The 24,099-nt window shown below is 38.5% G+C and overlaps 1 protein-coding gene across 2 annotated transcripts in view; it reads right to left on the minus strand.

Annotated features, from left to right (window-relative positions):
* The window catches only part of ADCY1 (adenylate cyclase 1), a 169,401-nt gene that overhangs the window by 30,001 nt on the left and 115,301 nt on the right, over positions 1-24,099 (minus strand). For both annotated transcript variants that reach the window (XR_003927352.2, XM_030041777.2), the window contains exons 8-12: positions 15,225-15,380; positions 11,297-11,491; positions 9,784-9,881; positions 6,406-6,490; positions 2,371-2,460 (exon numbers count right to left, since the gene is read on the minus strand). Coding sequence is in view for 1 of the 2 variants with exons in the window: in XM_030041777.2 (XP_029897637.1) it covers positions 2,371-2,460; positions 6,406-6,490; positions 9,784-9,881; positions 11,297-11,491; positions 15,225-15,380 (624 nt within the window). In the remaining variant the exon portion in view is untranslated. The remainder of the gene's footprint in view (positions 1-2,370; positions 2,461-6,405; positions 6,491-9,783; positions 9,882-11,296; positions 11,492-15,224; positions 15,381-24,099) is intronic.

Raw genomic sequence — 24,099 nt, forward strand, 5'->3', positions numbered from 1 at the left:
ATCTTTAATTATCTCTGCCATTTCTGTTATCCAAGGAGTTCCATTTCCTCCCTAGACTGGGAAATAAAAAAATGTTTTAGTGCATTTCTTATGGGAAATTTGAGGAAATTTAACTTGCTTCTTCCAAAGGCAATGTCATGTACACATCTCAGAGCTGTTACCCAAGGAAAGGAGGAATTTCTGGCAAATAGTGCAAGTCCCTAGAGCTCCAGTCTTAATTGCACTGCAACCTTCACCCCTTATGAAGGGAGAGGATAAGAGTTAGCATAAACGGGGAGAGTGGGATGGTAGCGTGAAATTGATTTTAACAGGCACTGGCACATAAGCCCTGCCCTGTACTTAAGCTTCTCTTTTGAAGTGTGTTATTAGACCTTTTTATTTCGTCCTAACCACTGATAATGAAACTTTATAGCATGCTGTAAAATAACTGACAACCTGAAAGGTGATTAAGCAATATATTTTACAGGGGGTCGTAGTCATTTAAAAAGATGAGACATAACAGATAAAATGTGAGTTAAACTCATAATGGCTAACATTATGAAATGAGATGAGAAAGAGTGAAGTGAAAAATCCGTTTAATGTGATTTTTTTCAATATCCTTAAAAATGCTGTTCATACTAAACTCATCCAAAAACATAGGTATGCATGAGGGCTTCATAAATGATGTGCAATCCATCTAGGAAAACACCATCTGCTCTACAGCTAAGAGTGAAACCTCAACACCTAGCTCCTCTGCTAGCTAAGAATTCTAGAGGCATTACTTTGCAGGAACTAATCATTTCTACTGATTAAACATTTCTCCTAAGCATTTCAATGGTTACAGGCTATTTTTGCATCAATAAAGGATAAAGTTATATTTGTGACCTATCCTAAGTTGTAACTGAATGATCACCGCCTTGTTGGAGGCCAGAACTTCTGAATTTGAATCTGCCTTCTTCCACCGATGTTCAGCTTTACCTTAGGCCTTACAATGTCTGTTTCTCATTTTCACTGTCTTTAAGTGGCAACAATGGTGCTTTTTTCATTTGGTCAAAGTAAGTGTCAGATCTATGGGGGCTGATCCACAAAGGTTCCAGCTGTCATAATATTTATCTCAATCCTAAAGTCACATACACAGAACTTGCTGAGATACTAGCTAGCCTGGAGGCACTGCACATCTCTATGCATTTTGGGCTATACGCACGTTAAGAACCACATACATGTCTGTGTGCTATTAGGGCTGTGTGTTACTCACACAGCTGATGTTCAGGAATTCCCAGAAATGTCTGAACATCAGTAATTCTTGGTACCTCTCAGGACACTGGAATTCGCAGACAAGGGATCCTCTGCCCATTCAGTTCATGGGGATCAGCTCGGTAGATGTTCTCAGGGCAGGGCCAGGGATGAGTGAATACATAAAACACAAAATAAGGGGCTTGGCATCTCAGTTAGCACTGTGAATTGCTCATGAAATCACTGTCTTCCTATTGGTCAGAACACATTGCCTAAATCCCGCAGAGAGGCATGATTTGAGACATCTGCCTCCTCAGCATTTCCAGTTGTGTTCAGTGTGCTATTTTTGTGTGGATTCTTTCCTTTGGGTGCCCTAACATGTTTAATTCATTAGCATTAGCAGCCAAAATGCTGAAATTGAGTGCTAGGAATTTGACAAGGCAACTAAATGCCAAATACTTGAGTGGAAGTTTAAATCCCATTTGACATTCAAGTCCACCATGCAGAACTAGCTGCTAATCTACGGTAAAAGAAGCTCAATTTTCAGAAGTATTGATCAAGTTCACTTCATACAAGAGAAACTTCCTAGACATTAGATGTAAATGGATCATGTAAGTAGCACAGTGTAAGCACCTCTTCTCGTTATGCAATACTGTCCATATTTTAAGATCTCATTATCTTTTCTGATCTGCCTGGACTAAAAATATCCCCCTGTTATTACGCAGAAATATGTTCTCTAAGTTGCCACATAGAAATAAGTAATGTTGTTTGACACCATGCCTTGTCTGTCACAAAATATTAGCCATTGAACTAGTAAGCAAGTTGAACATTTAAAAATAGTTTTCCCATGAAGTACATGACATCAGCAGACTATGTGATACTAAGGTTTGATATAAAAATTTCTATAGGTGTTGACTAGGTATTATTTGTGTAATTTGCTAATAGCTTTGCCATTAATAATTCAACACTGACTCAGGGCAGTGAAAGTTCAAATTATAGCAAAGGGCTTTAATTTTGAAGAAACATGCTCTGCAAGTATGAATAATAAAAAGAGTAGGAATTCACCAGATGAGACTATGGTATGTGTTTAAGAGATCTGTACCAGGTTGTTCTTTAGACAGAATGCTAAATTAAGTGATGCTTGATTTAAATACTCACCACACATCCTTGAGCGACGGAGTATATTAAGATCACAATAAAAATACACAAAATGGTACGAATTTGTATTGTCAGGCACCCTGGAAAACACTAAGGAAGAAAAAAAAAATTTATAGGTAAAGATTTAAAAATATTTTTTAAAGTGGGGTTGTTGTTTTTTAGTAGTCTATAAAAGGAAGTGAATAAGGGATACAGACATTTTGCCTGCACTGCAAATTATAAAACAAGCATGCAGTTATTATTGTGTACATGTGTTTTAATGGTAATTGCATTTTTGGGGGTAATAAATGTGAAATTATTATTACTATACATTATTTCTCACTATAATTAAAACTCTTTGAAAGGTTAGTAGGATGTCTGCTCATAATGCAAATAATAAATTAGGATGGCATTTGATTTTATTCTCATGGGGAAAATACCCAAAGCATTTTTTGCCTTGCAAATCATCAGCTACAGATAGTGATCCAAGAGAACATACTGTGGTAGCATAGAATTTTGGAGTGGTATTTGTGTCTTCTGTTATAATAGTAATGTTAAATGCCAGGGTAGTTTTAATTATCAGGACTCATGAAAAATACTGAATTTGTCAGAGCAGAAAGAGCAGTAGAGAACAAAAACGTCTGGTGGAATGGAGTCTTGTGAATGTCTTGCTCATCTCCATTTTTACCCTGATTCCATCACTGTGAAGTGTGAAGTGCTTGCTGCTGTGAGCATACATGAAGCCAGTGACAGAAGGTGAGAGAGGAAGGATAAGTCTGTCAGGCTCTAGTACTTATGCTTGTTCCAGTCATAATGATCTCCTCTGATTCCAGGGAAAGCTGCTTTCCTTCTTCTCCCCTTGCGTTAAGAATGTTTGGGGCATCTATTATCTACTGGATCCACGATACATCTTTCAGACCACAGGAATTCTTCCAGTGACTTCAAGGGGCAAGAATCAACTCCAGGAAACAATCAGATTTAAAGTGGGAACAATCCTGTGTCCCTTAAAAGGAGGGGGCTCAGACTTATCGAGACTGGATTTGACTTAAGATCAAATGGAGCAAGCAAACACCTAATTTTTGGATGAAAGTCACCAGTCCTGAAGAAAAGCTGTTCAATTCATGGGTATCATCAACATCAAAAGCATAGCTTCTGGCAGGCAGCAAAGTACCCATGGAGAGGGGTTTCTGTGGCCTTGGCACAACAAAAATCACACATTGAAACTCCCCCCCTTCCTTTCATATATGCAGAGACATTTCCCATGTGTGTGACCACGAATTAAAAGTTTGAGGTAGTTATAGGTGAATCGACTTAATCTGGGCTGTGAAACATGGAATACAGCAATTACAGAAAAAATAAAAAACATGTGTGATCTGCAAATACTGGCTTCAGTATGGATTAAGTCAATGTAAATGTAGGTGGGGAACAACCAGCGTAATATCAATAGATTTATATAAGCATATCATGGACCTGAGATAATTTGTTACACCAGAAACGAGTTTAACTATTAGTCAGCATCAGTAAAATATATCAGGATACCTGAGGTATATCATCTTTAATAAAATAGTGAGCATATTGTAGAACAAAACACTCGAATTCTAAGAATCTCACATTGAAAAGCTGTGTCTCAAGGGAGGGGATACAGCACTTTCCAAAATTACACTACGAAAAAAGAGATAGACTATTTCTGCATTTATTCATCACTATCATACAGTTGAGGTTGGGAGGGACCTCAAGGGGCCCAAAAGTACTGTCTGCCTTGACCCCCGGGGCCATTTTTGCACAGCTGGTCAGTCCGCAGCCTGTGTCATTGCAGAGGGTTCTTCTTTCTCAGGGCCTGGTCTGAGCATTTGCCCATGATGTATTTTGTAAGATTCCTGTTGGCCCATTCTGCCAATCTATCTAGGTCCCCCTCAGTGGTCATCCTGCCAGTGTGTTGGCTGTTCCCCCAAAATCAGAGTCACCTGAAAACTTATGAGTATACTCCATGTCCTTCTCCAGGTTGTTCATAAAAATGTTCAACAGGACAGGTCTCAGGATAAACTCCTGTGGTACCCCACTTATTACTGTCTTCCAGGTAGAGTATGACCATAAATTGCTATGCTCTGAATGTGATCATCCAGATGGTTTTCTACCCATCAAGTTGTCCACCCAACTAGATCAAAATCCGATGCACACGAGGCGGAACATGTATGGTTTTATCCATATAAATAAAATACAAAATAATAATACTATGTATATGTGTATATATATATTCCATTAATTAAGTCTGCAACCAAGTAAGTTATCTATTGCTTGTTACAGAGAGAATCCTCGTAGTTCAAAGGTAATGCTGCATGGTTAATAGTGACAAAGCAAAATGCAGATTCAAAGACAATGTGTCCTGACACATTGCACAGACATTCTTTTTTGTGTGTGTGGTATGTATATGTTCTAAATGTTGACATGCTAGGCTATTGTGTTAAAAAGGAAAATAAACCTTTAGAAGGTAAGGTATGAGACATGTCTGAATTAAAACTCTGACTGACACTTAAATGGTTTATACTTCTCACTTGCGGTCATTCTAAGATTGCATCTGCTCTTTTATGATAGCAGAGCATTTTGGGCTTCATTTTCTTTGTTTTCTTTCATTTCTGGAATTTTTATTAACTAAACAAGTACTGTCAGATCCCCCAAATGCTAGGTAACTGGTATAGTAAAACATTATTATAGTGGTTTTATGAGTGAGGCATTTAATGCTAAAGCATGGAGAAGTTGAGTCACTTTTCCAGTGTAAAATAGCAAATAAGTGCCAGAAGACTGATTAAAATAGGGGAATGACTGGTTTACAATTCTGTATTAATTATACGTAGAATATTCATTATCTTTTATTTATTATATAAGACAAATTTTCACCACGAAATTTCAAACTGCGATATTCTGAGGTTTTATATTTCTCTATTTGTCTAATGCTGGATTTGATCCTGTAAGGTGCTGAATCTCTAGAGGAACCTGGAATAAGTTCAAATGCTGTTGACTGCCAAAACAGCTGGAACAAACCTTAAGTTTGCACTAGCCCCAGGGAAGTGGCATAAAGAGGAGCAATTTCCTCCAAACTTCATCTGTGTTTCTACCGTCCATAGACAGAATAACAGATGATAAACTACCGTGCCTTTATGAAACAAAAGAGATCATCAAAATTACTCCCAAATAATTGTGTAAGTTTATAAATAAAGATCTGCTCTGTACCAGATAGTCTGCTAATATACTATTTGTGTTTCCATGAAAACAATTACTTTCCTCCTGCCAAAGGGCATTTTTTCTTAACTAAAAATTAGTGTGTGCTAATCAGCAAAGCTGATTAACTGTGTAGGTGTTTTCTCCTGATATTTGTCTGAAAAGACTAAATTTAGATTAAGCCACTATAGATTTTTTTCATCAGAATATTAGTCTGTAGATGTTTTATTCTGATCTGGCAGACCTAGTTCTCTCCTCCAACAACCAAATGTCCTTCTGCATCATTACTGTTGTGAAAATGTAATGCAGGAGAATTAATCATTACTAAAGGTTTTGAAAAGGCCAAGGGTTGCGTGTACAAAACATTGTGCTTTACCATCAAAACAGCTGCTGCTTTGGCAGGAAAAGTTTTGAAAACAGAGGGGAAGTTAGCAGGACTTTACACCCAGATACCAGTCGGAATGGAAGGGAGAACTGGTGTACTCTGTAGTCAGAAAGGAGAAAAAGTCAGGTTAAAGCAGCTGTTTATCTGAGCACTGGAATGATTCAGTAGCTAGTGGTAGGTGTTCAGGGAAGATGTAGCAAAAAAGACAAAAAGCATAGCATTAATGGCACTGAATGCTACACTGCTGTAATGATCACTCATGTAAAAAGTCTACTCTTGGGCGAACCATCTTTGGTTTTGAAGTGCCTAATACATTATTTAGCAATGAACTTGAAAAGCACAGATTTCAGACTGTATGACTGTGTGAAGCATGCGCTGATTACTTCATATTCCAAAGGACAAACAAAGCATAGCCACCAAAAGGAAGAATAGTCATAAAATCTTGAATCACTTACTTGTACTCTTGTGACGTGTAGGTACATAATACAAGCCACTAGGAAGCATATGCAGAACACCAGGAGAACAAGAACTACGGTACTCCTAGAAACAAAACACAATAGAAGTAAAGCAATGCAACTCAGTAGCAGATGAGAACAAACAGCACAGGGGTCCTTCTGAAATCGTACTTTGAACGAATGGTGGAGGATCTCCCCCTCACCCTTGCTGTAATACTGACCGTTGCAGAGGAAATTTCACAGTGAAATGCACCGCTCTCAAGAATGAGAAATCAGTAAATGCTCTTGTATAAGGTACCCACTCTGACCTCAGCAAGATCAAAGCACCTCAAAAATTCAACTGTATGGTATGTTAGGAGAGACACTTTCTAATTGTAGGCTAATGCAGAATATTTAGCATGATGACTCTTGCAAGTGGAGTGTGTAACCCAATTACTTGGCCTTGGCAGCTGTGTAACAGTTACCAGATGCTTTTCCCTTCTAATCTCTCCTCAAAGATTCAGAAATCAGAGGTCAGTCAACTTAGTCACTTATCAAGCCAAATAAAATCAGACCAGACTGCAATCCCTTCTTCTAATGAAACAGAGCAACTCCTTCCTTTTGAATCTTCCTCAATGGTCAGAAAAATCTTAGGTTTCACAAAGATGCTGTAATAATTCTTTTAATTCTTAATCTTCCCTCTCCTGATCTTTCAAAATAGGCTTGTTCTTCATGAGAGGAGGGGTGCAGACCAAGCACCTCCCTCCTCCAGAAAACCCGTGTTATTGGAAAGATACCTTATGGATGTGAGCAAGCTGGTGCTTTGATTTACGCTCAGGGACAGCCTGGCCCCAAGCCAGCCATGCAACCAGGGCCATGTGACAGCAGCATTAACGTGATCTTCACACCTTCTTTTCTAGTCTTGTGAGAACAACCCAGCCAGTCCAGAAGACGTGAGCCATGGCTGCAGGCGTATATGTATCTCTGCCCTTGACCATCACTGGGGAAAGATTGCTTATATAGGGTTTCTAACAGTAGAAGAGTGCAATTCTGCTGTAGAATTTCTCAGTATTTGGCTTTGATTTCAAATTCATGTAACAATTCCCACCAATACACAAACAGGGAAAATTCTGTGGTGTAGTATGTGTATCCAGAATGGCGAGGTGACTAGATCCTCTCAGTGTGGATTCTGAATACACGCATTAATAGACAGCAGGCTCTCCTGTGATTTAGAGAATTGGCTTGTATTCAGGATGGTAGTATGCTAGAAAAAAATGCAGGGGACATGATTGCGACAGCGTCTTTTAAGGCAGCAACAGCCAGCAACTGACACTAGTGCTGAGTGGCAGAGATTTGGGTTGGCACCAGTAACAAAGGGCTACATTGTTTTTTAAAAATAAACCCAGCATAAGACATCAGAAAGATTCATCATCAGGGCTTTTAGTGGCTACACTGCATGTGTGCCTCCATAATTGGACAGCTTAGGTTGACAGGAACATAGCCTTACTTTCACCAACTCCATCTGGGGATATAAAAGATGTCTTTAGCTGAGAAGCTGTTTTGCTCAGATGGTCATAGGAATTGTGAGAATGTCAAACCCGTTGCTTTCTGTGTATTTATGCAGCAACTGGCTTTCTTACAACATTTTCTTGTCTCTGGATTTTGAACCCCCTCCTTGGAATATTGTGATACATGTCAAACACTATTATTATCGCTTCTCCCATTATAGTAACACATTACACATTTTGTCTTGGCTTTTGCATTCTCTTGTCATATTTACAACTACTTTGGCAATCTAAAGAGCAACTTAAAGTTCCAAGTTCAGTGGAGAGGGGAAATTTTCCGATACTTCCAAAGTTTTAGGCTAGCTCATGGTTGCATCTGTGTCACAGTGAGGGAAGAGCCCAAGAAGACTAGGAATTTGGTTGTATGAAGCCACACCAACAGACACTGGAAGAGAGCACTTAAGACCATTCAGTGGGTCTAACCCACTAACTAACCCAGTGATGAACCAGTCCGTCTTCGTGGCCTTCAGTGGTCATGTTCTGCTGCAGCTTGTGGGTCTGTCAGATCAGAGCTTAGACTGAATCTCTGTCCAGCTGTTTTTTAAGTGACAGTACTTTTTGGAAAGGTTACCAACTACCATACCATATGATTCTTGGAAATTCGTTCTAGTTTCAACTACACTAATACTGTTTGTCTCTCCTTGTTCTAAATTGCCATGTACTGCAGCTGGGCTTCAGAAGTGCGTGAAAGAGTTCTTAACTATGCTCCAATTAGTCAGCAGAGGTCGTTAGTCTGGAAATCAGATGATTTTTGTAAGTGACTTTGAATTCTTCAGATGAAAGGTATTATATAACAAATTTAAATTATGTTTATTACTATTAAAGTAAAAAAGAAGTTTCTCAAACTTTCAATTAGAAATAATAGAATATAGGAGTAAGTATTATTCTGACTGGAGATTTGTGAATAGAATTTAAAACGGGATTTTCAAAAGCATTATCCTGTAGCAAGTTCTATTCCTATTGAAATCCTAATAATCAGTAAAAGTGAGTGAAACTTATTTTGAATGTTTTGATATTCTCAACTGAAAAAGCTTATTACTAATCATTTTTATACCTTGAACACAATTATATCTACTTATTATAACCCCTAGACTTGAAAGTGACGTCTAATTATTTTTTTATTTAGTAACCATTCACATAGAATTGAAAAAATCTGAAGTCATCACTAAACTATATCACTCAACAATAGGCATCAGACACCCCCCAAATACATCATGAGTATTTGGTTATGTCTGCTTTAGTGCAGCCAAGGTCTGACTGCAACTCATGTGGGAATGGCCAAACTATGTACTAGGCAGTTTGTGTCATGATAACATTGATACCAAAAACCTCAATGCAGGCTATAAATTTGTGTTGAAAAGCTGGATGGATACTTCAGTACTTAGTTCCCCTTAAGCTCTGTATAGTTTTATCTACGTTATTATCAATACCTGAAGTACCTCTTCCAAAGCCAGCACAAATACATTTGGAAAAGCTGCAGTAACACCTTTGTAGCACAGAAATGCTTTAAACAAGTTTAGCAGATTTCAGTGGGTTTGTCTTCTAGTGCATTCTTCTACCAAAAAAGAAAAAAAAAATGAAAGGAAAAAAAAAAGAAAAAAAAAGAGAGACAACAGGGAAGAAATTGTTTCAAAAAAGATAGCAAAATGTGGCTCCTTTGGACAAACATAAGAGAGAACACTTAGACTGAGGGTATACCAACAGAGAATCTCCTGTCTGAGAAGATACTGACCTGAGTGCTAATTCCCATTCCAAAGACATTAATGTTTTGACCTGTGCAGGATGCTTGAAGATGTTCCACTTTGAATTATAATGGTAAAAGACAGAAACTTACTGTGGTATTATTAGAAGGTAGACAAGGCCAAATAAGGCAGCTAGAATTAGCGAGAGAACTACAGCACTGGTGAAGTACTCATCCTGAAGCTGGTGATACTGTTAAAGAAAGGAAGAAATGAAGACAGTGAGCATTTTATACACACCCAGTCACACTTGTCCATTCTCAGTAAGAAAGAACTATAGCCTAAAATAAAACAAGCCCCTACCCACTTTATAAACATACAAATAATCATTGCTTAATGAAAAAAAAGGTGAGGCAAGTCTATACAACATTTTCCTTGACAGCCTTCTGTTTCAGCTGCTCCTGTTGGCTAGCTGTTTAGTTTTCAACCTGTAACTAGTCAAATCTGGGTTAGGCTCAGACATAAGTTTATCTTTTGGAGCAAAACGGATTCAGCCATTTCTGAACCAGAAGGAGGTGGCATTCGCTTCTCTCCACCTACTCATCACAAAAAAAGGCCAAAACCTCCTTGGTGCTGCCTTTAAGGAGTCCTGTCACCTCATCTGCTCAGGACAGGACACTAAGGGGTGGGCTGGAGGCAGCTGCTTATGAGACACACGGGCTCAGTTTTGAGCAATTACTGTCCCTGATTCCACTAAGCCACAGTCCTTACAACAGATACTTCTCAGGGAAATGCACGAGTGTTTTCTCAGAAAGATCCAAATTTCAATCTCATTTACACCAAAAGACTTTCTTATTTTCAAAGAAAACAATGACAATTAAATAGTAAATCAATGTGGAAACTTGAGACCTTAAAAAAATTGAGTCCAATGTGGCACACAGCCTTCTGACTTGAAACAGCAGTGACATGTACAAAGTGACTTACAGTGGAAAAATAAACATTACTGCCAAATTAATCCAAAATCATATCACTTCTCTTTTTTCAAACACATAAACCAAAGGCGCTTTTTTTTTTCCATTTAAAACAATTTGTATTTACAAACAAAACCCATACAAGGTAGGAAAAAAGAGCTCTACTTTGTTAGCTTATATGCTTGCTTGTAAATCTGGAATAAGTCTGCTGCTTTCAGCACAGTCACACTGGCATAAGATCACAACCTTGCCCAGAGATTTATGATATTTTAATATTTTCTAGGACTGATGGGTTCAATACTTATCAGCCTACATATGCAGAGGGAAGCATCCTCCTGTCATTAACGCTTCTCCAGAGCAGATGAGTCAGTTGGCAGCCACATTGCCATGAGACAGCATTAAACAGGTGATGGAGGTCAGGCAGTTTGGAGAAGCAAAAGCAACGCCAAAACACAGGATGTGTAACTCTATGGGGGAGGATCTTGATGAGTAGAAAGATACTGATCTTTCTTTTTATCCCTTCCAAGTGCTTCCACAGAAGGTGGAGAGAATGTCTCCCTCTTAACTGAGAGACAGTCCAAAGGACTATTTAAAGATAGTGAGTAGAATTTAAATATTGTCTAAGACCAAACAAAAACCCAATGCTAGTTGGCTCATGGTTAGTGAAATCAGCAAAAATAATTTTAAAATCCCTTACTTTATTTTCACGCTCAACTTGCTTATACTTCAGGGTAATGAAGTTCAAGTCAGCCATCTCAGACTCAGTTTGCCGGGCCTCTATCAAACGGCTGATGTATCTGTTTACTCGAGTTCCTGGAGTGTTGTATACAACATTGGTAGAAAAAGAGGAACGATTCCTGAGTTTTTCAGAGGCTGTCCTTAATGCTCTCCTCTGTAGCACAGATGAAGAAAGAAGCACAGATTTTATTAACATTGAAATTTTGCATTGCTGTTCATATTATCTCAAGCTCACAGCCAGGATGAGGAATCCATTAAGCAGAGCAACTACAAAAGACAGAGCTCTTACCTCTGTGTGATTGCCATCTTTTAAAAACTCCCTAGCTGAAATCCTGATCACATTAAAATCAATGAGAAAACCCCCACTGCATTCCAGGATTTCAATCCTCATCCACAGAAATTCTCTTCACATACTGCCCTGACACTTCTCTGCAACTGAGGAACTCATCAGTTTGATCCCAACCAGTGTGACTTTACCTAGAAGAATAATTAAAATTTTTTTCTTGATGAAGACAGGGAGCTCTGGACATCCTGAACACAAGACAACCAGGCTCTTTATGATACAAGAAAAGTCCTACTATACAAGACTGTCTAGGCAACAATATACACTTTGAAGAGATAATTTTCCTTAACCTCTTGCACAATGACCATACGTGAACTTCAAAGGGTCTGAAATATCAAGTGTTCCTATCTTTAACTCACCCCAGTGGCTCTCTTGTTAAGACCTCTTGGGTATGCCTTAAGTGCACTTGCGGATCCCGATGGAGCAGTCCAATAAATTATCAGAGCTCACCTGTGCCTAACTGGGGTTAATTCCTCTCTGCCTGAGATAGCACAACTGACAAGATGATCACTCATAGCCCTTTTCGGTGAAAAAGATTTATCACAGAGTGCATCTGAAAGGGATTTTAGACAATCTGTCTCACTTTTCACAGCGAGCACTCAGAAGACGGTGAGCAGCATCTCAGCCACGCTGGCGGTAACCTTCAGTTGAGGGCACTGTAATCTCAACCATTATGGCTAGACGTGCACTAGTATGACTGCCCATGCCCCAGCACACTGAAAGGATCAGGGCCTTCACAAAATACTCTTGTAGAAGCAGCATTTTTTAAACACAGAGTGAGAAAGATGTAGGCCAATCTTGTAAAAGAACAAACAGTTACCTAATGGTTAGCACATTGAGCAGGAAGAAAGAGACATCAATTGAATATCCTTTTCACCTCAAAAGGGGTCAAGCCTTACTTCCCAGAATAGTTTTGACAGCCAAGCTCAGGCAAGTTGTACTATTTTTATACAGTTAAAGGAGTATTTTTTTACCTAACATCTGCAGAGTTCAGGAAGACAATTCAAAACATTATGAAATGACAAGTCTGCTCAGGGATAAGGACAATGTTGGCTCAGGATATAATCAGCAGAGTCTGTCAGCAAGCTGTTACAAAAGCACACAAATTTTCTCTCTTCAGAGCAGTCAATACTTAATAGCCCACTCTTTAAAGGCTATACTACAAAAAATCCTTTTAAACCAGATGGTAAAAAGAGGTGGTGATCGCTACTTAAGTAATTCTGCAGGAATGGCAGTTTCCTGTCTTGTTCCACAAGAAGTAGTTCTCATGAGATCCTCATCAGTGAACAAACAGTGACTACAGCAGTTCATTAGCTTAGAGAACTCGTGTTATATGTGTATTATACCTGAATACTTATGAACAGTGGGAAGGGTTAACTGCTGTCTGACACTTTAGTTTTCTGACCATAAAGAAGAATGGACCTTAGCAAAGACAAAATAACTTTCCAAGTTCTGTTCTTCTGGCTTTATATGTAGAGGGCAGGTTATACCAGCATTAAACAATTATGAGGCTACTTGAAGCATTTTTCTTCAAACTATCAGGTCCCATTACTTGTTGTCTGTGGTGTAAGAACTAATTGTTTCAACATGAAAAATAATCTTGTGGACATATATGGATTAGAGCTTTGACATCCAATCTTCTGGGTTCTTTTAGCTCTAACAGAAATCTTAAATTGCCAGTCAAACAACTATTCTAAATGCTTCTGAACAGAGATGAAGTTGTTCTCTTGCAGAAGACATTTGTCCCAAAAGTTTGTAAGGAAACTGAGTGCTTTCAGGAGTATTTTGGGGAATATACAATTTTGCTCTTCATAAAGCTAAAGAACAATTAGTTAGCATATGTATTGCTTAAGGTGCAGCAGAAAGTACATCTTTGGGGATTTTTTATCATCCAAATTTAAACCTATAGTATAATAATAGGGGTGTACAAAACAGCATTAAAAAAAAAAGAAAATACTTCTTTGCTTCAAAATCTGGAATGAGGGTAGACAATTGGAATTATTCTGACAGATGGAATAAAATATATTATTATCTATTCTGCCACTTTGAAATAGGGTTAAAGTTACTGTGTTTAATGAAAATAGCTGTTGCTCACATATAATTATTTTCACTAGGTATCTTATTTTTATCTCTATTATTATTTCATACAGTAGACTTACATTATGTCTTATATGCAATCAAGATCCAGTATTTATATTTCTCAGAAGTTAAATAAATAAATACATGGTACAGTAATGTGCTGAATTCAAAGACTTTATAGCCATAGCTTGTTTTACATGATTTGAGGACTGATATCTCTGAAGAAACCCTACATTGCCACACAGCATATTTGTATTAAAACCATATATCACGCTCCACGATAAATGTCACGTATTAGGTACAAAATCTCAGAACAACTGGTTCAGTTAAAGTTAGCATTGTCAAACTTCACTGTAAATGTTCTGACATGAGAAAATTTTCACTGGATCCCTAGGAAACCCATATCAGGATTTTCTGCATATACTACCATATTTATACATACATATACACAAGACACATGGTAAAGCATTGCATATGCTTCAAAGAATGTGTTAGTTACTTTTTTTAAATACTCAAAGAACAGTACTAATTCACAATTGGAAGGCTTTGTATGTGGCCAATTTCAAAATCAAATCTGGAGTTTCTGCAAGTCTTCACTGAAACTGTGTTTTAAAGGAACTAACAGACTTTTCTCCCCTTTTCCCGCAGAAGAAACACAAGCACATGTAAAATCCAAAATATAAAAGTTAGAATGCTTTCTGAAAGTTAAGATTTAGCGTGAATCTTCAATAAATGTTCATTATTTAAAAAAAAAAAAAGGTGGAGTAATCAGTCAAGATGAACGACTGATTCCAACGCACACATGCCCTGCTTTGGCGCACTGGTGGAGTGACCTATGTAATATTGCCACCTGCTGGCAAAGAAAATGGAATGAGCAGCTCTTCAAAAGTTTTTTCTCCATGAACTTCTGGGTAGATCCACACGCAGAAAAGGAACTAAACCAGTATGTAAAGCAATTTTGAGTTATGGCATTACAAGCCATTCAAGAAAGAGGTATTCGTATTTGTATTAGAGACTTCTGTATTTAGGATTTGTATTAGGGATTAAGAGGGGTTTTGGCTAATCAGTTGCCTTTCATTTTTTAGAAAACCATCTAGAGATACAAAATTATTCTGTTATTTTGCATTTGCTGCCATCAGCTTCAGCCTGGGATGGATTCATGATGCAAAAGAACTGCTCTTGGTAATTGCAGAAAAAGCCTCAGAAACTCTAATTCCCTTGAAGGAAGCCCTTAATAGAAGCCACATAGGCCACCTGTGCTTGTTCAAGAGGAGCTCCAAATTTGAGGCCTGTTATAATTAAGTTTTGTCTTTACTGTCAGAAGGCTGTGGGCATTAGATAGCTCTAGCTCCAGCAGGAACACCAGGACCTCCTCTATCAGTTGGTCAGATCACCCCATATGTTCTCAGAGCAAGTCTGCTTGTGCAGCCCTGGAACCAATGCCCAAAGAGCCCTCATGGATTACCTTATCATCATCCTCACATGTCATGACATTGGAGAAAGGGATCTCTGCTTTGAACATCTTACGACAGTGCATGAGCTGAACAAGCAGGTAGCAGACTGTCTTGAACTTCATTCTTTTGGCAGGCTTAATGTCTGAGAGAATCAGTCCAGGAAATATCTGTTGGTCAGAAAAATAGTATGATAGACATAAGATACCTGCAGACATTTACACTGTCTAGTGGTCAGAACAAAGCAATATTCTAATCAAGAAGCAATGCATTTTGATAAAGATCGTGTATTTGCAGATGAAGATTACTTCATCTTTTTTTAACTTGAGATATAAAGAATCTATTGAACAGACAGTATTTAAACACACACTTAACATTTCAGGAACTGTTTTCTACATAGAAATGTAGAGTATAAAAAAAAATTTAACGACAAACTCATAAAAGAGGCAATATTTGTATTTCTTTAACCTTAGAATAAATTCTGGAAAAATACAGGAAAAAATAAGGAGGAAATTAGCATTTTTATTAATTGATGTTAAAAAAATATAATTTCAGTCTTTTTCTTATTTCTTCATTTTGTTACTTCAGCCACTGGTAAGCCCATTAAAATCAGAAAAGGATAGCTTTTGCTTTAAAGCAAAATACACTTGTATACATGCCCTAAAAGGAGGCTGTGAGGCACTGAAGTTACATTTTACATCTTATTTCTTCAAAGAAACAACTGTTATACCACAGAGAAATATCCTCAAAGGGTTGGGTATAATCTTTTCCTTTCACCATCGAGCTCCCCATTCAGCAAGGACAAATATTTTCTTGGTTAACTCTTAAGCATGTATTTAACTCTTGCTGACTTTAATAAACCCCTAGCACGTGTTCAGATGCTTTCACAGATCAGAATAAGAGTGATCCTTTATTCTACCCTCAGTATTTATACCAGTCTTATTCATGCTTCTGGCATGTGGAATGTGTAAAGCAGTGTTCACGGGCAATGTGGAAGGACCCCATGCCACCACAGTATGGGAATTTAAGCTTGTGAAATTAGTCTTTTCTGGAACAGCAAAACAAAGCAGCACAGAGGATTTGGTCCCTAGTGTACCTAGGTACAAAAGACAGAGCAAATCACACTCCAAAAACTTTATTCAAATGCTCTAAACCCCACAAATGGCACTGCGGATTTGCTGTCTAGTCTTCACAATACTATGATTTACTACAGCAGTTTACATCATTACTTCAATGATCAAGGAATGAAGAGGGAAGTAAACTGGAAGTATTTGTTTAATGCATGTTTTCATGGATACCTAAATTTAGAGAGACAAGGCAAATGACACTGTTTATATTCCAAATTGCATCTCAGGTATTGGTTTGCTGTGCTGTTTAACACATACAGCTATGTACTTGCATTTTCTGGAGAATCAAGGGTATATCCTATTGATCTACCAGTACTCTGTTTAGTCAGTTACACTGTGGCTATGAAACACAAAAATGACTTGTGTATAAAAAGTTGCACATTTTTTATTAGCAGATGGCTATGTTATAAGCACGTGAGATGTTTCAAATGTGGAAAGCTGCCTAGGTCTGCACATGTGCAGTTTATCGTGCCCTGAAAGGCTGGCTCAAGCCAGCTAGCATCACCAGCACTGTACTGCACGGTCAACAGCTGGAATCTAAAATGACACTAGTGTATCTAGTGTGTAACCACTTGTATAAGTGATAGTTTAACAAAAGTCTCCATGAAGAGATTCACAATATGATCCCTTTCTTTTGAGGGCTTTCTGGCAGAAGACTTACCGCTGTATTGCAATAACCACATAGAAGATACTGTACAAGGATATTCACATACCAATAATCATCCCTTAGGTATTCCTAAGGACACCAAGTAGATAGTTGTTAGGCCTATGTATGGCAGATACGACCAGCTTTTGAGCTACCATTCCCAACAGCTAAAACATACTTATTGGACAGGTACTCCACTTAAAAATTTTCCTAAGGTAGCCATAATTCCTCTAGAAGTACTACGTATTTTACTCAGTCTCCCTATCAACCTTTTGATACAACAAAAATGAACAACTTTCTTGAAACTCCCTCCAGTTTTGAATTTTGCTTCATTTTTTGTAAGACACAGAGATAAAAAGGGAATACACGGAAGTGTACAGATGGACCGTATCTCAAGAGATCATTAGCTCTTCCTTTGCTCAAACCTTTCACTGTGGACATTGCATTAACTAGGTCAACAACTTCAGTTTTAGGTCTCCACTAGGTTGGCTGGAAAAGACGCTCTTAAATAAGTACAGAGAGCTCCAGAAGCTGCCTGACAGCCTTCATTATGGAAATGTCACAGTAAAGGTGCAAGAGTGGCAAAGAATAAGTAGAACATCTTACTAGCAAAAGATTCAAGAAGGCATGACCGAGAAAGGTAAGTACATGGGCGTGACTGTATCCTCCTACAAGGATTTGAAGTCCTGTGAAAAGAGAATAATTTAGACTTTCCTCGCTGCAAACTTCTTATAATAGATGCGTTTCTGAGAACAACCTGCAACTTGAAAACTTGGAAGTTTGGCTGAGGCAGTGTGGTCCTGTCACCAACATGGCTTTTCCTCAAACACATACTTTCATGCAGTTTCCTGACTATCTCTTCAAAGAAGTAGGTAGAACATTTTTAGCTCATACCATCGACTGCTCTTTTTGTTTATAAATCTTATCGGCAGATAATGTATCAATTGTATACACTGTTTGTATGTTGGAAATACAGGGGTGTTTTCCAGCTGTCTGGATGTCAGATAGAAGTCACTGGAAAAAGTGGAGTAGTGTGTTTACTTCTGGGCTCCCCAGTACAAGAAAAACAGCGACAAACTGGAGCGAGTTCAGCAAAGATTCACCAAAACAATTAGGGTTCCAAAGCATATGATATATGAGAAGAACCTGAGGGAAATTAGTTAATTTAGCTGGAGGAAGGGAAGGCTAAGGAGGGATCTAATTGCTGCCTTCAGCCACCTAAGTAGTAGTCAGAGAGAAGACAGAGCTAGACGCCTCCCAAAAATGCTCAGAAAAAGCACAAGAGGCAATGGACATAGGCTGGACCAAGGGAAATTCCCATCTGACACAAAGAACAGAAGTTTTAACCGTGAGGAGGATCATGCGCTGGAGCAGGCTGCCCAGAGGGACTGCCACATGTCCAGCTAGGGAAACACTCAGCACTCACTCAGACGAATTGCCCTGAGCAACCTGCAGTTTCAAACGTGGATTGAACTGCAAAGCTGGCCTTGCTTTGAGCAGGGAGGTCAACCATGTGACCTCCAAAGGCCCCTTCCAAATTCAGCTGCTGCGCGATGCTATGAAAACGTGTGGAACACATATAGCTACAGTTCTTCATGTCTGGCCAAGAACCTAACCATTCAAAGGACACTGCAATACACTCATCGGGCACACTGGCAGTTCTCAGATCATGTATAATTTTATATACAGCTTTTTCTTATTTTTTTTTATTCTGGTGGTTGCAGGACATACAGATTCTGCACTGGGACTGAGGATTTTCCATTCTACTATTATATATACACAATATCAAAAATACAAACAAAGGAATTCTCTCCCACATTCATCTTGCAAATCATGTCCCTTTTTATTATTACTTTTACAGCAGAACAACACTTTTGGCACAGTGTATTTCTGAGTGGAATATTCAGGTAATCTCACTGTCTGCTGTAAGCCTCTGATAAAGGCAAGAAATGCTGTACAGTCTGTTAAAACAGACTTTAAAAAAAAGCAAACAAAAAACCCAACCCCAATGTCTTTCAATCTGCCTTTTCTCTGAACTCACCCCAGGCCAGCATTACAGGAAAGCTGGACTGCAGCATTCTCATTCCAGCTCATTTTGTCAATGTATTTTACTTTCACACTTCTTTTTGACCCTTGAGATCATCTCTTATTCGTTCACTGTTCTTTTGCTTCATAATTTTAGGGTGGTGCTTTGCTGCAACACAGCTGGCAAAGAAGGTTAAGAGCTGTGATTTTCTAACAGAGCACTCTGAAAGCAGCCAGACTATCTACAGCTTTGTGAGTGTCTTTAAGTATGCAGAAAACAAACTAGCGCTGATCAGAATTCTGGGAAAACACCCCAGTGTTTGAATCTCATGTAATACTCCGGTAAGGGATTCACTGGTGCTTATCCGGGACTCTCAGAAACAGCAGCAGACTGTTGTTCCCCTGACTGTATTCAATCTTAGTGCTTAAAATGGCATGGGAAAGAAGATACTAATGACATTCAAAACACATTTACAGAAACCATAAATGCTGTAGCACTATGTCTGTCTGTACTTTCTGTCTTCAGGTGGGCAGGACCATGCCTCTTGGTAGTAGTGTTTGCTCTATTACTATCTGCAAGCCATCTTGTCCTGAGATAGGTGAGCAAATCTTTTTTTTTTTTTTTCTTACAGTTAATAGCATCAGACATTTGCTTTTTCATCCTATTCCATGGCCCTTACAATATATTTTGCTTATCACACCTCAGCTGTCTGTCAGGAAAGTATATTGGTAATTTTTACCAGTAAATAATAGATTCTATTAAGACAAACCCTTAACATTCAGAATGTTGTGGCCACTTTCTCGACACAGATGTAGAAAGTTTTTAGCAGCTGTGAAGACTAAAACAATCTCTAGGAGATCAATAACAGAGAAAATCTTATACCAGTGCCCTACATTTCTCCCACCTACAGATTCCACATTTCTGGAAGAAGAAAAAGAAGGGAGGAGGACAATGTTAGAGCACATAACTAATTCCACCGTCACTGACAGGCCGAGCTGCGGGCTGTCACATTGACGATGATGCACTAGCAGCTTCACAGCAACTGCAGAAACAATCCTGAAGATGTAGAGCAACACACTCTACAACACAAGCATCATTCCTCTGTCTGTGTTTGCGGGGTGGTAACACAAGCAGTTTACTTCCAGTGTCAGGGTGTGTATATTGCAACAATTTGAGCAATGCAAAGTCTCAGGCACAGATCAGTCCCTGCCCAGATACAAGCTAGAGCTTCCCTCAAAAGGCTGTGTGTTTATCTGTTCAATCAGATCTGCTAAGGTATGTCGAAGGTGTTAAAACCTGAAATGCCCAAGTTATGCATCCAGATCTCTAGTTAAGTTCCTCCGTAGGAGCTTTCAGCCACTGAGAGCAAAGACCACCCCGGACTCTCCTAGTCATGGCAGCAGTGGTAGCTGCAGATAGCCGTCCATTTGAAAGCAGAAATCATCAGTGTGTGCCCGGCTATGGACTCAGATGCCTAACTTGGGGCATTTCAAATTAGAACAATTTTGTCAAATACATTTTTGCTTGCTGTGCGTTAGCAAAGGAGAGTTTGAGTAGTTGGAAAAGTTTTCACATGCCCTGCGTTAACTGTAAAGCTCTTTTCTTCTCTTACTACTTAGAGTTTAGGAGTCGGAGCTCTAGCACTCCATAAGGGCTGGTAAGCATACGGTCACTTAAGTAAAAATATCCTCAAAATGAATTAGTCCAGAAAGCTGACAACTTACAAGGACCATGAAAACTTTCTTGAGACAAAGTCGAATGGATATTTTCAGAAGAGCCAGATGCAAAAAAATCCTAGGGATCTGCTAGCCATACGGATGGATTTATTGGGCCGTAAGTGCTCTGTGGAAAACACAAATTTTACACATTTGGAAAAAAAAGGAGAATCCGAGAACCATGTGGCACGTTCACGTAGACCTAACCAGAAATCAAATTAACTTTGCAGAGAAGGAAATTTCCTACAAATATAGATGAAACTTCAATTTGAATGGAAATAATAAGTTAAAAATAATTAAGTACAATAATTTTAGACCTATTGTTTCACTCAGTTTACTTTTTTCCTTCTGTAGCCTTTTTTTCTTTTGTTATTGTTCACATGATGATGCCAAGATGACATCTTTTAATCAGGTCAGACAAAATCCAACAAACTGCTATCAAAAATCAAATTGCTTCACTTTAAAAAGTTAGATGGAAGTATTATTAAGACATAATAGAAAGCAGCTCAAGAGTGTATATGAGCAGTTATACTTGTGAAACATGCTAGCTGCTAACAATGATTCACAGGTGAAAATGATTCACCAACAAAGTAATAAGGCAAGCACATGTAGTTACTATGTATTTTATCTACACAAAGCGAAAAAGCCATCATGAATCTATGTTGTTTTCTCTGGGCTATACTGCATAAAGTTCATTCCACCCTGGGGAAAAAAAATCAAATCAGCCACAGGAAAGAAGCAGACAACACCCATTGGTTGGTGGTGGAAAGATATGGAGCCTAGTAATTTATTTTAACATAGAAGGCAAATCATCTGCTTCATGCAACAAAGGTATGCTGATTAACAGTAAAGGAGGATGTTGTACTCCAAGTCAAAAAATACTGCCTTTTCAAGCAGCGGAGTGATAGAAAATTTGTTTATTTCCCTGTTACTCCTTGGTGACAGGACTGCAATGCAGAAATTTAAAATCACATCTGTTTATGCTAGATGAAACAACAACAGATGAAAGTGATGTGACAGCCTTTGCCACTTTTCTTGCAGCTGTTGTCATGCAAGTTCGAACGAATCTCAGGTTGCCGAATTTCTGTCTATTCATCATGAGTCAAAGAAATTAACTGATCAACCTTTTGAGCTGTTAAATCCATCTGCAGTTCACATTATGCCACAGGTGTGTAGTGTAGGTAATTGCTCTAGATACTTCCGACATTTGCAAGAGTTTTCACATTTTAAATAGTATTTTCCAGAGGATGCTCCTGAGCTGTTTGCTTATTGAGAGGATTCCTGAACCTTCAGGCTTTCAGCTGAGTTTTCCTGAAATCATAAGACTGACAAAAGTGCTCTCCTCTTCTTCAACTATTGCTTTTACTTTTCTTTTCAAATAGACTGCTGGTAGTTTGATTTGGCTATAATTATTTTTTGGACAAAAATAAAATTGAAATTTTAGCTGCCTGTGTTGGAACGTTTAGGGCATGATTCAACACAGCAAACCAGGCAGGAGACAGAGCATCATACCTCTAACCAGCATCCACTTCCTTCCACCTGGATAACTAAACAAGGATTTAGAAAAAAAACTTCAGACCCTTTCACCGGGGATTTTCAGGATGGTCACAGCATTACTCAGAGACTTCAGACAATAGAGCAGGGCTGTCCAAGCTACAGAAAGAATTTTCTGAGACTGCCTGACATGGCTTTGTATGTACATGGTGCGGTAGGAAAGAGAAATGTCAGCCTTTTCAGAGAAACATCTAGTTTCCAAAGGGCAAACAGATGTGGTACTCACTTTCAGGGACTTTTCATCAATGTCCATCACTGTGTGCTATTCAAATAGTAGATGCAGATACCATGTGATTTACATTGCCACAAATAAAAGACAACTCCTATCTTTGAATACAGTTAGTTGGTGAATAACTCACTAGCACATTAGTAGAGATTTTGCAGATGGTGATTAGCAACCTATTGGAAGCTAATTATTGATTATATTTGAGGTATGCCGTAAAATCCAGGAGACACTTATGAATATATAGGAATCATTTATAAGTTGTATCTATAGCGTTTCCCTATGATTTTTATAATTTTTATCACCCCCTTTCCTGGACATAGCTCTGTTGCTTCCTGTTAATGGTCTAGAGCGTTATTTGTCTTTGCCTCAGCTCTGGAGCTGGCAGTTACTCAGTGAAGCAGGTTCCCTTAAGCTGGCAATGAGTAACAGTGATGGCAGGCCCACTTCTGTAAATGCAAATCTAACACATTCTGAGAAATCTTTTCCCTCACAAAAACTTGATCACTTCTGACCACTGCTTGGCTATCTGTAGAAGAATGTTAGGAATTTCGCTTAATTGTCTGTGCTGGGCTGTTTTCTCAACTGGTGAAATTAATGAGCCTTTTCAAAACTAGAGAGGTGCCTTCAGAGTGTGAATTGCTGCAACAAACACAGAGAAGTAAGCCCAAGGACAAAACCAGGCGGTTATCACGGAGGCTGTGGCTGAACCTTAGGAGGTGCTACCCTGCAGGAGAATCATACTTTCTAGAGCAACCACAGAAGGGAAGTAGACAGTCCAGCTAAGCTCACTACTTCTGCTGTGCTTCTAGGAGCCAGCTATGCCAGCTGTAAAACTGAGGCAAAGATAATTTGACTAACGTCAGTGCTGACAATGAAAGAACAAAGAACTCTGATGAAAGCCGGATCTGCTCCATTAAAAAAAAATAAATTAAATTTTAAGCATACACTCTGAAAGTCAGAATAGGATTAGTCAGGTAGATTACCAAGGAATCATTAACGGAAAAAGTTACTTAACTGGGTCTAAGCAGAGTTGCAAAGTTCTTGTAAGGGGCTCTGAGATTAACAGATCTGACCTAGATTTCTGCCCCTCCACCCCTGAAATAAAATCCAGAACAGTAATATTTACAATACGCCAGAAATCTAGGACATTTTGAAACTAAGAGAATGTCCATGTGTCTAAAGCATGGAGTACGGATCTTGTGAATATTTAATATATTAGAAAGAGATCTGTTTTTCTAACTGGATCAGACCCGTTTTATAAGTCCAAGACATTCATGTATGTGGTCAGACTTGTGGCTAGTTACATTACCAAACTTTTCAAATCTTGTCTCAGTGCAATTACTTTGGTCACATCACTGTAAGTTTTGGTATCAATATAAAATATCATGAAGACATAATTAAACTTTACTTAAAAGAAGTGTGCTGGCATTTTCAGAACTAGAAGCTTTGTCAGGGCATTATAATATTTTGTGTTATATTTAAAAAGCATATTTGCATAAGTTTTTAACTATGATGGCCAGCAAAAAACTTTAATTTAATTCAAAAAAGTTCTGTATGCCTTTGGAAATCAGATGAATTATTTAAGTCTGTTTAGA

The sequence above is a fragment of the Aquila chrysaetos genome, chromosome 18 (assembly GCF_900496995.4).
Source record: "Aquila chrysaetos chrysaetos chromosome 18, bAquChr1.4, whole genome shotgun sequence".
NCBI classification, from domain to species: domain Eukaryota; kingdom Metazoa; phylum Chordata; class Aves; order Accipitriformes; family Accipitridae; genus Aquila; species Aquila chrysaetos.